The sequence below is a fragment of the Porites lutea genome, chromosome 1, assembly GCF_958299795.1.
Source record: "Porites lutea chromosome 1, jaPorLute2.1, whole genome shotgun sequence".
NCBI classification, from domain to species: Eukaryota; Metazoa; Cnidaria; class Anthozoa; order Scleractinia; family Poritidae; genus Porites; species Porites lutea.
The window spans coordinates 43,903,505-43,920,245 of NC_133201.1; the positions used below are offsets into that span (position 1 = coordinate 43,903,505).

General features: G+C 37.5%; 1 protein-coding gene across 1 annotated transcript; it reads right to left on the bottom strand.

The window, feature by feature from the left end:
- Nucleotides 1-895: 895 nt before the first annotated feature.
- LOC140930254 (uncharacterized) lies at nt 896-1,399 on the bottom strand. The gene has a single exon (XM_073379933.1). The coding sequence runs from the start codon at nt 1,397-1,399 to the stop codon at nt 896-898; it is 504 nt and encodes a 167-aa protein (XP_073236034.1).
- Nucleotides 1,400-16,741: the final 15,342 nt, after the last annotated feature.

A 16,741-nucleotide genomic window follows, 5' to 3' on the forward strand; every position in this document is an offset into this window, starting at 1 on the left:
TTCAAGGCTCGTTGATTGATTAAAATCTTTGGGCATTCATTGTTTGCATTATGTTTGTGTTTATTTACATTAGTTCGCCTCTTTAAAACCCGTGCATCAACTAATATGAACAACCTTGGCGCAGCACTTCACTTCTGGTATGGAAACTCTAGTAGTATGGATTGTCTGATGGTTTAAATGGTTCTTGAAGGGTGTCTGGGAAGGCTATTTTTCGGGGCATGCACGTAGTAGTAGCGGCAGGGCCTGGAATACTGCTAAAAAACAGCCCAAGTTGAGATTTCATGTCAGAAATAGGCCTTGCATGTGCAGGCAGCAATGAAGCAAGTAGACGTATTAAGTAAAAGTAATGCCTTTATTGGCGCTCCTTTTTACTTCGCACCGCTCCCCACTATCTGAACGCCTGGAACAGGCTAGGTTCTACCGAAACTTTTATTTTTTCAGATCTGACTCATTGACCCATTGACTCATGACTCATGACTCATGACTCATTTGACTCATAAAACATCCGTTCTCAATGCTTCTTAGTACTAACTTAGGCGCGTTATCAGGGTCAAAATAAAAGAGGTACACCCTTCGTTATGAATTTAAAATCATTAGGTGAAAGGCGTTGACAGGCCAAACACGACTCATAAGCTCGTGATAGTGTGATACGTGACCTTATAGTTTAGCTCTAACGAGGATATCTCCCAGCGATTTTGCTCTTTTATATGAAATGATGGGAGGCTCGTTGTATATTTCTCTCAATAGTGGTTGATCTTGAATTAAGTGCCATTTGCTCATTAAAATGTTTTTAAGGTTCGGCAAAGCAGGGTGGTATGTGGTAACGAAAGGCAGAATTTTTTTTCGCACTTCATTGTTCTTTTGTAAAGCTGACTTCCGTTCGGTAAATTTAACCTCAGAGGTGATTTTTTCTATGAGATTGTGAGGGTAACCTCCAGCGCGAAGGCGTTTTTTTGAAGTTGTAGATGTTCTCATAGAAGGATTTAGCTGAGGAGTTAGTTCTCAGAAGTCCAAGGGCTTCGCCCTTTATGAGACCTTTTCTGACCCCGTGAGGGTTACAGGAAGAGAAATGCGTGTATTGAAAAGTCTCTGTAGGTTTAAAATGTGTGCGGATGTCAAGGATTCCCTGGTTGTGAAATCTCTCGCCTTTGTAAACAGTTGTATCCAGAAAGTTAATCTCTTTATCAGATAATTCAGCCGTAAATTTAATTGAAGGGTGATGCCTGTTTGCAAGAGCAATGAATTCATCTATCTCCTTTCTATCAGTTCTCCACAATGAGAAAATATCGTCAATGTATCTTTTCCACTCAAGAGGTTTAGTTTTGCTGAGGTTCAGTATTTCTGTCTCTACCGCCGACATAAAAATGTTGGCAAAGGCGACTGCCATCTTTGTACCCATTGCGGTTCCGTGTGTTTGGAGATAGTTTTTGCCGTTGAATTCAAATGAGTTCTCTTGAAGAATAAGTTTAAGGATTTTTCTGAGGGATTGGGTGGGGATAGGTGTGTTTTCCCCGTAGAAAGTCTGGTATGCTTTGCATACTGTGTTTATTCCCTCTTCCTGTGGGATATTTGTGTACAGGCTAGCAACGTCTAAGGAGACTAGGAAAACGTCCTCTGGGAGGTTTCTCCTTTCTATGAAGTTAACAAAGTCAGTTGTGTCCTTAAGATAGGACTTTTGTGACTTAGCTATAGGCTGAAGTATAGGCTATCAACAAATGATGATATTCGTTCGGTGGGTCCGTCGTTTCCTGCCACTATAGGTCGGCCAACAGGATTTGGCTTATGAATCTTTGTGAGAGTGTAGAAGACAGGTATTCTGGGTGGATTAGGTGTCTGTGATAACCATTTAACAGTCATTTCGTCAATAAAACTTCCCTGATGTAGTTCTTCGACTATTTGTTTCACTTTTTGGAAAGTTGCCCTTGCCATGGGGTCTTCGAGGGGTGTGTAGTTGTTTCCATCGTCTAGTAGGGTCTGCCCCTCTTGTGTTTTATCTAGTTTGTTCATTATGACTGTGGTAGTACCTTTATCCGCTTTCTTGACGTTTATTTCAGAGTTGTTTTTCAGCTCTGTGATAGCTTTTCTCTCATTTAGCGGTAGGTTGTGTATAGCTTTGGTTATCGGTGTGTGCGCAAGTTGTATTTTAATTTCTTCTAGATAGCTCTCTAGGGTGACAGACTGCTGAACTGGTGGTTCCCAGTTTGACTTAACGTAGAAGGGGTGGATGTTTTTGTCCTTGCCGTGATATATAAACTGGAGCCGCATTCTCCTAGCAAAATCTTTGAAGTCTGTAAGGAGTTGTTTTCTTAATGCGGTTTCGTTTGTTGTAGACGTAGGGACAAATTTTAATCCACGAGAGAGCAGATTTATCTGATCATTTGTAAGTTCAAGATTGGAGAGGTTCTTTATGTATTTTCTATTGGATTCTGTTTTCATAGCTCTAATATCTTTGCGGGTTTTCTTTCGTCTTTCTGTGTGTTTTTTGTTCTTAAATTTGCGCTTTCTAATCCCGTAGTCCTTTTTATTACTAGACCCTGACTCAGAGACCACACGAGTGTAAGTTTCAACAGTTTTATTGTTTGCCTCTTTAAGGTCGTACAACATTGCATTTACTTCTTCAAGGCGTTTCTCTAAGTTAGCTGTTATAGCTTTTAAACTTTCTGGAATGTTACATGAGTCAGATTGACTTTTGCCTGCTTTAACTGATGTATTCTTAATACAAGATTTGGCTTTTCGCAATTGTGCCTGGTTGCGGTCGATGCGACGGTTGTGAAACTTAATTCTAACTCAAGTGCATAGTCATTGCCTAGCAAGTGTCTAGTCACTGCTGACACTGCCTTTATCCATAATTATAAGTGCCTATATTAATTAGTGCCTTCCTCCATATCTAATGAGCGTCTCTCTTATACAATAGGAACAATAGGCTTGCGGTAAGTAACTTTAGTCCGGTTTGCCGCGGAACGTCTAGTTAAAAAATAGGAATAAGAGGAACGATCACCTAGCAATGCTAGAAACGGCTTATGTCTTCTAATTAGCGCTAAAAACCAGATATAAACAAAAAAAACACACTCACACACACGCAGAAAGTGGAGCTGAAAACTCTCTATTTCAATTTTGACTGACTATTACAAAACCGTTTCCTCCGTTCTATCTCGAGTGAACGACTAACTATTGAAGTCTCAGCGCTTGGTGAACTTATGATCTGTGATCTTGTCATTTTCACGCGCCATTAGTCAGTTAATCTTGCGTCAGCTACGCACTAAAAACCCCAAGGGAGAACGTTGACGTATTATTATAAAAACACAGAACAATAAAAAACATAACAAGGATCAATTCAAACACGCGACTTATAAATGCACGCAATAAGACCAGACACGTTTCTTAAGACACAAAATATCAACTTTATGATTCTTTAATAATTGCAAAAAGAGTAAAATACTCAGTGGTTTAAAAGGAATCTATTTTTAAAGAAAATCAAAGAAGGCACTACTCACTACCTACAATGTTTTACTAATCCCTCTCCCTTTTTTTTTTATTTTTATTTTTCTTCCTCCTCCACAATTCTGTTTACAGCACCATGTATAAATTGTTCGTCGTTTATTAAAGTTACTTAAATACCCCTTACGTTATTCAAAGACTGACTCATTTCAAATTAACGGTTACAGCGAAGTTTTAACCCTAAATATGTTCAGCTGTATGCTGCGCATAGTGTACAGAACGAACTACGGACTAACACTATTAATTGCGAAAGGACGTGAACTCAGTTATAAAGCATAATGGTATATTAACTACAAATAAACATTGACACGAGAGATAAACAAACATAAGCAATCATGATACAAGTACAAAATACAAATACAAAGACATAATCTTGCTCCATGAATGTGTAATTAAGAACGGCTGACTCTTTTCCCGTTTTGGATCATCTGCTACTAGGGCAACCGCCGTTTATCTGACTACTGAATACAAATGTTTTGGCTTTAGCTTTGTTTTCTTACTTGCAGATTTAGGGTTGTGTAAAAGAAAGAAAGAAAGAAATAGAGCCAAATAATAGCAGTGCCTATCCAGTAAAATTAGCATATACGTATATGTTGGAGAAAGAGAAAGTTAATTTAAGGGAATATATTTACCGTTTATGAAAAGAGTATAAGGATATTTACTACTGAAATACGCTGTGTCACCGCTCTCTCGCATTCTGCAGTTTTTTAAGTTGGCTTTTCTTAATTCATAAAGTTCTTTGGGCATGTCTTCGAAGACACTATAAGTCCTGTCTTTCAACAACTGACTTTCTCACCTTAGATAAGACCTTTTCGCGGCCGGAGTGATGATAAGGCGGGATTTCTTACCTTTCGCTTTCCCTGCCCGGTGCATGGACGCACTGGAATTCAATTCAGCCTCGAGCGTTTTGGATTTGTAGCTCTTGTTCCATAAAATTGTAAATGATCTCTTTCACGTTCCCTGTGTTCTGATTACTATCGGTTACTAATTGCGCCATTCTCACCTTGTGTATCATCTTTTTCTTCAATTACAATAAACATTAAAATTTCCCCTTCTACTATTATATAATGCTCTTGGTAAAGAAGTTGCATCTTAATCTGAAGATTGTCCACATCCTGATATCTTGGTCGCGGTAGTATCCTAGATCGTCGGCCATTTAGAGCGCTTTCAAAATTTCGTCTTCACTCTCACTTTCTCTCACACTTTGATTCTTTTCTTGCTTTTTCTTTTCTTCAGGTGAAAAAGCATCCGAAGACCACGATTTTGGCCTGTCTTTCCGTTTTAATAGCATAACTAAAAGTCGGGCATTAATCCCTTACCAAACCATAAGTATTTTGAAACTGATTTTAAAGTATTTAAAATGTATTTTCAGTATTTGAACACTATTTTTCTGTATTTTAATACTATTTGACAAAAAAATTTAAATTTTCGCCCCTGTTTGAAATATATCTTGGGTGTAGTTAAATTGTATTTCATGTAAAGGAAAACCTCTCTCATCAATTTACAATGTATTTTGTTTAATAAATATGATTAAGGTGACTCGACCCAGTTTTTTGGGGGGGGTACCAGCCTACTTTGAAGCTCTCTGGTATCCCCACCTTTACTTTTATCGTAAGGCTAACACATAGAATGGATAACATATAGATCAATCTACAATATAACATAAAATTTTTGGCGATCGGAGTAAATGTCACGTGGTTATTATGCCACGCCCCTTTGAGGTCTGAGTCGAAAATCTGCTGTTGCCGGCATTTTTTCGTGAAAATCTCTCGGCTACACATAGTGCGCATTAGTGCCTTGCGCTGAACAGAGTTTCACCAAAATCGCAAAGACCCAATTCGAGAAATTCAGCGGTTTCCAAATTTAGGTCATAATTTGTGCGAAAATGATAAGCAAACTTTACACGGATTATATCTAATAAACTATGAGATTCATCTCTTACTATAAAAGTAAAGGTGGGGATACCAGAGAGCTTCAAAGTAGGATGGTACCCCCCCAAAAAAACTGGGTCGAGTCACCTTAAAATAGAGTATTTAAAATGTATTTTGGGCATAGAACCACTAACACTGTTACAAACAGAGTTCAAATAGACTATTTGAAATATGTTTTAAGGGCTTTTATGCTGACTGTAATTAAGATACTTTTAAATAGGGTACTTTAACTCTGTTTTGAGTTGTATCTAAAATGTATTTTGAGACGCATCCACTCACAAAGTTACAAACATAGTTCAAATAGACTATTTGAAATATGTTTTAAGAGCCTAAATGCTGACCGTATTTTAAATCCTTTTAAATAGGGTACTTTAACACTGTTTGGAGTTGTATCTAAAATGTATTTTGAGACGCATCCACTGACAAAGTTACAAACAGAGTTCAAATAGACTATTTGAAATATGTTTTAAAACCTTAAGAACTGACCGCATTTTAAATACTTTTAAATAGGGTACTTAAACACTGTTTTGAGGTCTATTTGAATTGTATTTTGGGCACACAGCACCCTGACTATAAAAACAAATTATCCATAAACTATTTGAAGTCTGCTTAAAGTCATCAAATGCTTACCTTATTGTAAATACTTTAAAGTAGTGTATTGATAACTTATTATTACTAGGGTGCAATACTGTAATGTCTTTTGGGAGACTTATACTCAGACTATAAATAAAAGTAACAATTGCACAAAGTTAATTTTTAAGCCTTCATCGTGTCACGAACTCATAAATGACTCAAAACAAGCTGTCACATATTGTGGACCGGATTCTCCTCCCAACAAAGTTCGAAGTTGAGCGAAAAATTAAATCTAAATTAAATAAAAAAAAGAGAAGAAAATTAGGAACAGGTTTTAGCTTTGACTGACAACACGTAACTGTGACAGTGTTCGATAAAAGATCTATCCGTTCCTCACTGTTCATTACCTGCAAGCTCTCTGCGAAAATCTCCGCGTAGATTTTAGCCGTGATTCAATTAATGCAGTTACGGGACTTTCCATAAGTTTTTTAAAAGAAACTTCTTAAAATCGCATTTTAATTTCATATAGGAATTTTTTCACAAACAGCCGAAGCCGCGGGCCGAGAACCGGATGCACGCGGTCAACAGAGGTTTATCTAAAATAAGCCCTTGAAATTACATAATAAATAAATTATCCAAGCTAAGATCTCACCTCATATATATTGCATCAAGAAACAAAGCTCGGATATGAATAAACTCCGACATATGGTTATAATCTTTCTCTCATAGATTATTCCGCACATGCATACACCGAATGCAAATATGGCGGACCTCTCGGCCGGCCCGGGTCTAGTTGCGCGAAAGCGAGGCTAGTGAGCTCGTTTGCTTTGAGTTGTTGCATGCCTGAGGGCCACCAAAAAGAAGATTTTTCTCTAGGTGGAATAGCCCTTACTTTCCCGAGATCTTTTCACAAAGAAAGTTAAAAATTCATGCGATTCGGCGCGGCGATGGGAAGCACTTTACAGCGAAAGTGTGCTCGCTTCACTTGCTTTAGATCCTGTTTAGATGAGAGGACTCACGAAAGTATTTGAAGAAATAATTTTCACAAGAGATGGTGCTGTTCCAAGATGTTTGCATGGTCTGTTATTTATTCAACAAAAGGTAAACATTGTCGAAAACGGGAGCATCTGCTGTGGACTGTAAGATCTTTTAGATTTCACGCTGAAAACAGCTGCATTAAAAAATAACAACAACAATAACAATCGCCTGTTAATCCTACAAGCGTGGCCTGTGAAACTATGTAAGAACCAGAAGAAAGCGACATATTTCAAGATTAGTCCTTGACCAAGGTGCACTGAAAAAACTAACTAAGGAACCGTTGCCAACTAAGAAAGTATGAAGAAGGAAAAAGGTTCTGGTAGAGAAAGAGCGTGCAAGTATTCGAGCATTGTATTTGACCCTGCGCGTGATCTATCTTAGCAACTTGTCGAATGGTTTCGAGGTAAATTAACAGCGATTTTCCAAAAATTGCTCCTTTTATGGCACTGCTCAAACTCTTGAGCACAGGATCGTGAAGACTGTGAAAACATTCGGCCTTGTTGTCTGTCGTTGTGTCCCTGAGAGCGCCTAAAGTTAGGTAAGTCGCGACGGCGGATTCACTCGTTCTCGAGGATATTTTACCTTTCCTTGGTAAGAGAACGGACAAAGCAAACTTGAAACAGAACCATGAATCTTTCAGTTATTCACTCATTCTAGTAGTTTCGTGAGTCTTCTCTTAAGTGAAGCGAGCACACTTTCGTTCTTTTAACTCCGTGATAGTAAAGTGCCTCCATTCGCCGCGCCGAATCGCTTGAATCCGTTTCTTTCTTCGAAAAGAACCTTGGCAAAGCGAAGATAATCAACTTTCGTCTCTGCTGGAGTTAAATCTCCTCTTTGATGGCTCTTAAGCACTTAACAACTCGAAGGAAACCTTATTGATCGACTGAATCGCTAAGACGCGCAGTCAAAACAAAACTACCGAGGCCTCACTAGCCTCGCTTTCGGGCAACTAGGCCCAGGCCGAACGAGAGATCCGCCATATTTGCATTCGGATTATTATTTCTAAGATGTCACGCGCGACTGAAATCACGACTTCGCGCCGCGGTGATGTGACAAATGCACGTGATAAACAAACCGTCCTTTGTCCTTTGCTCATTTTAAATTATTGTACCGGCGGTTGCTGTGATGGCGGGTGCGCTTGATTTTACTGTTTGTTACGATCTTACAAAAGTATACATTTCAACTCTGCGGATTGTCTGAACACGTAGATGTTGCATTTATCACGGATCAAAAATGGGTATGACTCCTCAGCGACTGTTATGTACTTTGAAAGGATCTGGTTCAGTTTCTCTCCGAAGCACGCGGTCTTGTGCTGTCTTGTGTGTTAATCCAAGAGTCTTCTGTTATGTGACTATTATACACAATATATGCATAACATGTTACTAAGACGCTTAAGTATACGCCATATGAGAAACAAATGAAGGGTAGTAAACATTTATATACTCCCGCCTGTACGGCAATTTTAGTTTTTACAGGGTTCCATGCTCAGCCTCTCTGTTCTCAGTCACTTGATGTCACGTCACCGACCTCTTTCATGCTCGTGTAAATTTGATGGTGTTATTCTTATGTTGTTCTTTATCAGCCAATAATTAAACATTCAGGCGTAGCCTGCAAGCTTCTTATAATAATTGAGTAAAGCCGTGAATATAATAAAAAATGTAAGTTACATGTATGTAGATTATTATTTACCGGTAACGTAACGCAATACTCTTTTGAAGCGGAAGATTGATAGCCTGTGTACCGACCCCCTTCCCCTCCGATTTTTATTGAGGGGAGTGGGTTTGTACACAGGCTAAAGATTGATTTCAGCATTTCTGAAAAATTCCATAAGAATTTCCCGAGAATTCGTAGGGAAATCAACCTAAAGTAATCGGCTAAGAGATAATTCCGGTGAAATCCTAGCTTAGGACTGTGTGGAGAAATTTCGCAGAAGTAAATCTTGCTTTTTCTGAGTAATTTTCGACGGTTTTGTATTCATTTTATTTCATGAATTTAAATGGCATTTTCATCCTGTTTTTGTACTGTTTTTATGCTCTTTCGACCGATTTTTGTACTGTTTTCAGACAACTCTAAGGCTATTTTCTTACAATTTTATACTGTTTTTGCATTTTTGCATCCTATTTTTGATGTATTTTCACAATATACGCGTGCTATTGCTTTTCTTCCTCTGTGGTATATTAATACTATTTTCAAAGTATTTTTATTGTATTTGCAAATACGATTATTTTGCTAAATTTCGAAACCCATTAAAAAGCTTTTAACATATACTTTGAAGCATAACATTTTAAAAGCGTTTTAAACAGGTTAAAACACCTTTAAAATCAGTCGAAAAATATATTAAAAATATATTTTTAATATATTAAAAATATATTTTTGGACCTATTTTAAACCTGCTTTTTTCAAAATACGTTTAAAATTGCCATTAAAAATAGTTTTAAAATAGTATAGCAAATTAAAATATGTTTCTGAAACTGTTTTTATCCTGTTTTTATTCCGATTTATAAGATATTTAAAAACTATTTTAGACCTGTTTTGAGCCTTGCAAAAGCCCTGGAACTTTTTATATATTTTAAACGAATTTAAAAATACATTAAAAATTCTTTTTAAATAGCGTTTTAAACAGGTTAAAACACCTTTAAAAGCAGTCAAAAAATACATTAAAAATACACTTTCACCCTATTTAAAACCTATTTCACAAAACAGGTTAAAAACAGTTTTCAAAAATAGCTTAAAAATACATTCAAAACAGTGTTGGATTTGGTAAGGGATGGCATTACTCATGGCGGAGCATCTAAAGATTATGGTGAACGGTCTTGCTCCCTCGCCATTCCCAGCGGTCCACTTTCGAGAAACTTGCTTGTTAGTAAAATAAGCGCTGCATGAAAAATGTCACTATTTTGAAATATTTCCTAATTATTCTCATTCAAAGACAGTAAACGCCTGGGTGGAGGTCATGAAAGAGGGGTTTTCTATTATATATCAGTTCAATAATAGTTATCACTACTTGGGCGAATCGCCAGTTATAACTATCAAATATGAATATCCTAAATTCAATGGTAACCTCGGCATGTAAATGTAGTAGGCGAATAATTCGAGGTGCAAAAGAAGAATCTAATCCTTTAATTGGCCTTTAACGCAAACAGTATGTCAGTGCACTCCAATGAACCATGTTTCACGTACGTATGTAATAATTACTTATATTAAGTTATAACTTCCTTAATTCCAACAAAAACTTATCCGCGTTGGTACATAAAAGGCCGTCAATAAAATCCATTAGCTGCCTTCTATCAATCCAGTTACTGCCGTCTCTCGGTGAGAGGAAGAGACGCTTTCTAAGACCTCTTCAATTTCCAATCTGATGGCGTCCTTCCGAAGTTATTCGGAAGAAACTGAGGTAAACCATAACATCCTTGGTTTGTTAAGTGTAAAACAAGCAAATTTTGGGGCTACAATTAGTTTTGTATTAAGCTGTTGTGCTGGATATTCGAAAATATCAACCTAGCTAGAACCTAGATTTTTTAAAGCGACTTTGACACCCATGACATCAAGTGACTTTTTTTTGGCCTTTTCAGGATAAATTTGTCATTTGACATTTTCAATATCAAAAGGTTACCAACTTATCATGAAATAAGACGACGTGTATTTGATTATAGATATTATACATGGATGGCAATGATTTTTATTCGGCCAAGAGTGTGCTGAAATTCAGAATATCAGCAATTATAATTTTAAAAGACCAAGCTCGGAAATCATGTTCTGATTCACACAGATCAGTACTGAAAATTGTCGTTGTTCACCTTACGCATAGGTACCTTCAGAGTAAGAAGTACTGGTGGACGTTACGGAAGTATTCTATGATTTAACAGGGCACCCAACGACAGTTTCTTCCTAAATATATTGAAAACACTTTTTAGGCTGTCCACAGCACTTTTAGATCTCTAGAAATTCATTCTAAGTGTCGTCATAAATTTGTATCTGTTCGGTCATCCTGGGGCAACTTCAGTCATTTCGAAATTACAAGGGCTTCAGTATTATTTCACCGATAATTTTAGATGCAATTTAACGTGTCACGAAAGTAAGATTAAAGAATTTTCTGGTTCCTCTCTCGATCTCATTTTTGAAGACGAAAATTTTGGGTTTCCTTTTTCCTACGAAAAATAGCCTAACCTCGGGAGTGAATTGTGAAAAAATTTTGCCGTCCTCAAGTAATAGAAAATTCTAGGCAATATTTGCTTCTCCGAACAGATATTTTACAGAAAACAGTCGTTGGGTGACCCTGATGTATGGTTAAACGTTTGAATGGCATGCTGTTTTAAAAATTTTGAAGACAGGCCTCTGTATAAAACGGCGCTGAAGAACGTAAAAAGGGATAGTCCTCCGTTGCGTGATATCCTGCATGACTCGTTCGGCGAGGCAGTCGTTAATTAACGTGTTTGAACGTGTTTTTTCTTTTCAAGGATGAGCATGAACTTACTAGACTAAATAACGAAGCAACAATATCGCCTTCACTCCTAGAGGTAAGCCGGAACAAATACAAACATTTCAATAATTCTACTTACATCAAGCTGCGAACGCCCATTGAAATGTGAAAAATTATGGTTAATGATGAGTACTTTGGAAATAAATCTATGGACCCAGTCTTTAAGATATGTCTACGTTTACGTTTACTATGGTATACTCAATTTTCGAGATAGGATTCTGGGGTAGGGGACTTCAGCTGCTTTGAAATGAAGTTTCAGGGTAGATTGGGACCAAAGTTTTCATCTGGACAATAAATTACAACAAGTTTAAGCACGTTTACTGGCCCTCTTAATGTCGAAAGGTTCTTACATTTCTCGGCGTTTGTTTTTAGATATAATGTAGGCAGGCCTTATCCGTCGAATGTAATGTGGTGTGTTGAAATGGGTACATATGGATGAAACATAGTTTTACTGTTGGAGTCCCTCAGTGGGCTTGCCCCTTCCTTATTGCATAATCTCATGGGAATTCATATTTTTACAAAGTTTTTAAAAACTTTCACTAGTACTGGTAAAAAATTTTTGTTTCAAAATTCTTAAACAGTGAAAAATGTTTTTCATTGATTTTCTTTATATTAATGCTAAATTGGGCAAAAAATAAATTCCTTTTCGCGAAATTCATTTCATGGTATATAAGTAGATTCTACGAGTAAATGGTGTAACGGGCAAGAAAGGAATTTTCTCGCTAAAAAGTCTTTTTTTTGCCCATTTTTGCATTTATTAGTACACATTATGTATTTATACTAATAAATGCTTTTTCTCACTAAAAAGTCTTTTTTTTGGCCCATTTTTCCATTTATTAATATACATTACGTAATGTAATAAATATGTTTCTTTAACTTTCACTGTTAAAGTTTTTTGCTAAAATTATTTTTACTAGTACTAGTAATTAAAAGTTTTTTGAATACTTTGCAAACATCTGATGACCCATAATCTCATGACACCTTGCCCGCCACGATATAAGTATTATTTACGGAACTCCGATCTCAAGCTTTCTCTTCCAAAACCACGAAGTGATTACTGCAAGTGAAGTTTTTCTTAGAATGGTGCCAAAATTTGGAATGAGTTACCGTAAAATATACGTAGAATAACCTCGAGCAGTCAATTCAAAAGGGATATAAACCGGTTAGCTGTCTTATTATCGGTCTCCCGGCCAAAAGGCAGTCACGTAAACCAGTTACAATAGGTATGTGTAATCTTTTTATCCATTTTACTTCGCTTTACCTTTTTAAACTGTCGATTTACCGTGTTTAAACAAACCACGAAAAATGGATGAAAACATAGCTTTCTGCATTTTGCGACGTACTGCAACAGTCTTCCGGCACAATCTTTCTCTAAGGCGGCACACTTGCGGTGCTGTCTTAGCTTGCTAATAAGTCGTTACCCACTGATCTGCAAATTAGAACATAAGCCGAATGCTCAATAGTGTCCTTGTAAGAATCCATGCCAGCAGCAGTTGCTACTTTTGTAAAGAAGCTTTTTAAGTGAACGGCAACTTCGCTAGCTTACTCTCAAAAAGTCGGAAACACTGTTTAACTCTTTCATTTTGCAACAGTTACATATCAGCCGTTAAAAGGTGTGATTGGGGTATTTATGTAGAGTTTGTTCCCTTGGAAGTCTTGGAAACAAGCTATATAATGCTACTTTTCGCATAGCCTTACACGCAGACGTTCTTAGGGGTTCGTCACGCGTTCCTGGGGCTGCCTGGGAGGCCATACTTTTCGCATAAATTAAAAAGCTAAAAAGGGATTCGTGTTCTTAATGCTTGTCATTTTGGCTGACCGCAAACGTTTTGTCTCCATTTTCTCATGGGCCATGATATTAGCCTGGGCTTCCAAAATCTTGAATTCAAGATTTTGGCTTTCAAAATCTTGAATTCAGGATTTTGGAAGCGTAACTCTAACTCCAAGGCACAATTCTATAGAAATAACTCTAACTCCGTCCCCACACAGACGTTGTTTAATTTTTCTTACTCCCTTGCTCTAGCGGTCAATAAATTCCGCGGAAAATAAAGGTAAAGGTAAACTACAAATGGAGGAGAGGTTATTTTTGGCGATATGTATCAGCACCCGAAAAATAGCCTGTCTGGAACCGGGAATGCCACCATTCTAAAATATTTATTATTCTCATTCAAATACAGTACACGCCTCAGTAGAAGTTGGAAAAGGGGTTCCCTAATATTATTCAACAATACTCATACTTATCACAACTTGGGCGAATCGCCAGTTAAAAGTATAAATTAATATCCTAAATTCAATCATAACCAGCACATAAATGTAGTTGGCTAATAACTCAAGATGCAAAAGAAAAGGTTTGTTTTGAAGAATCTAATGCTTTAATTCGCCGTTAACCGCAATAGGTATTGTCACTGTACTCCATTGAACCATGTTTCCCGTACGTATATAATTTACATCAAGGTAAAACTTCCTTGGTTTCCATAACTTTTCCGGGTTGTAAATAAAAGGCCAACTAATAAAACCCGTCAGCTGCCTTCTATCACCCCAGTTACCGTCTATCGTTAAGGGGAAGGGATGCTTTCTATGACCGACTTTCCAATTTCCAATCGGACGTTTAAATGTACTTTAAGCGACACAAACGTTTGAATTGTTAAATTTAAATGGTGACATCCAGTCATGGCAACAATCGAGACACGCGAAGGAGTACATCCGAATTTCACATTCTACGAAGGAGGTAACTGAGGTAAAACTAAAAACCTTGTTTTTTTTACTGTCAAAGAAGCAAATGCTCAGTGCTTCAATGATTTTTTGAATAACGTTGTTGCGCTGAATGTTAGGAGATATCAACTTAGATGGAACCGCCAGCCACTATAAGTTTTTTTAGCGACTTTGACTCGACGCCCATGGCTGTCTATATGACCCCTCCTTGCGGTATTTATCAGTAAAATGACGTTTCCAGTGTTTAGCTCTTAATTATTTGTAATATTAACATTAAAAAAAACATTTTTTCATTAAATTGCTACTTTGTATTTAAAATAGAGTCTATTGATGAAACTATTTTTAAAGCACTGGGTAAAAAAATTACCAGCTTATTGAGATGTGTATTTCACTATACATAACGTCTTTTTCTCTCTTCTCAAGGATGAGCAGCATTTGTCAGTGAATGATATTGAACCAAGAGACTATAAAGGGGACAGAGAGGGCATCCCCCATATACACCCTATTCCATAGGTAATTCGTCTCGAGTTATTTTTAACTCCACAGATCTCATGGGGGATTAGACAACAGCCAATCACATAGCGCGAAAGTGTTCCGCGTGGATGACCCACGCTGAGAGCCACGCGTCCTTCACGAAATGACGCAGAACAAAATGGGGGAAGACGCGGAGAGCGATTTTGCTATTCCTTTCGTCGACGAAAACGACTACAGCGAGATTTCTGCGAAAGCTGTGTCAGCGAAACCGAAATTAAAAAAGAATCGCCCTTCCTCTCTTGTATAGAGCTAACAGTAGAGCAGGGAAATCCTTAACACACTGAATATTCTCTCAGGATCATTTATAATTTACAGTTTGAAGAGAGCAATTTCTGGTGTGATGTTTATTTTTTTCAGTCTTTATAACTATTATTCCTACCCACTTACTTTGTCAATTGTAGGCGAACCCTCCTAAAGCTGAATTTCAAGGGACCATATTCAAGCTCAGAAAGAGAAATAAAATTTCGTCGTTGCTTATTCACGTCCTCCATAAAACGCGAAATTAGGCATTTTCACGTCGTAGTCGTGCAAAAACGGGAAAGAAATGAACAAAAAAGTGTGTTGCACGTGCGAAGTTGTTGTTTTGCTAATTAAACCTATTGTTTTTTGACGTTCTAGTTGTCGTCCGCGTCGTTGGATCTTAAACTCCCTAAATTGTACAAACGACCGGTTTCAATAGACCGGCGAAATTTCTCATTTTATGAAAGCACTGAGGTTACGACAACTTCGAGTTAAACTGATTTCACGGGTTGTCAAAGAGTCCAGCGATTCGTTTTTCTCAGGTGAGCGCCGACTCATTTCGCTTCAATATTCAGGAATGCTCTCGATCTTTTTACGCTTTCATTGCCTCTCGCCCGACATGTTTTGCACGGCGTTTGGTCATGCGAAACCTCCACGAAACATCCACGCCTCACGCGAGGTAACTTTATCCCGATTCTAAAAATAACTCGAGACGAATTACCTATGGAATAGGGTGTATATGGGGGATGCCCTCTCAGTCCCCTTTATAGTCTCTTGTATTGAACTTAATACCAACAAAGCAGTAAAACCGACAGTACCGATCTACCTGTTCAGCCAAAACAAAGAGAAATAAGCAATTGACATATATCTGCATGCAACATCTAGCTGTAAGAAAGTATTAATTATGATATTGTGCACTTTGCCAGAAATATATCTATGAACACAGTCTTCAAGACAGGCGACCTGTCATTACTTATACAACTGTTTAAAGAGGCAACAACAAGATTCAATTAAGCACGTTTATTGTTCCTTTTATCATCCAAAGACCTTTGCATTTTGTGGCGTTTGCACATTGTTTGTATTGAACAAAGGTATATCAGAAGCGCCGAATGATAGTAGGCTTCAACATTCCATTAGAGGTAATGCAGTGTTATGAAAACGTTGCATATAGATTAAAAATAGTTTTCCCACTTCATACCTGCTTTTATCGCCATTTGTTAATGTTTAACCACTGACTAACAGATTCTGAGAACATCAGTGAAGTGCTAAATTATGGGTGTCCTTGTGCTAAGAAAATCAGCTTTTTCTAATGCTTGTCAGTACCAGTTGTACCCTGCCAGCAGAGTCGCTTGGGTCGAAGCGACATTTTGAAAAGCGGCTTTTAAAGCGAACGGCACCTTTGCTCACTCTTAAACAGTCCGGAAATAATTTTTGTTAACTCCTTCATTTTTCAACGCTTACATCGCGCCAATTTCGGTTATCTGGTCTGGGGTTACTTTTTTCCTCGGACTGAACAAGCTTATGCTACGATTCGAATCAAGGGATTTTGTCCTTTATGCTTCAGTTTTTTGTGGCTGCTGTTACCATTGCTAAATGGACCATGATTCCTTTTATTTGTCAGTTGTTTTATACATCAAAAGTCGATTAAAACTTCCGAAGAAGAGTCACTTTAGTCGTAGTGAAACTCATTATCGGGAATAAAAGCCCTGCGAGCCAACTCGACACTGAGGATCAG

Excerpts from the sequence above, each read along its gene's own strand:
- LOC140930254 (XM_073379933.1), bottom strand. The coding sequence starts at position 1,399 with ATGGGTACAAAGATGGCAGTCGCCTTTGCCAACATTTTTATGTCGGCG.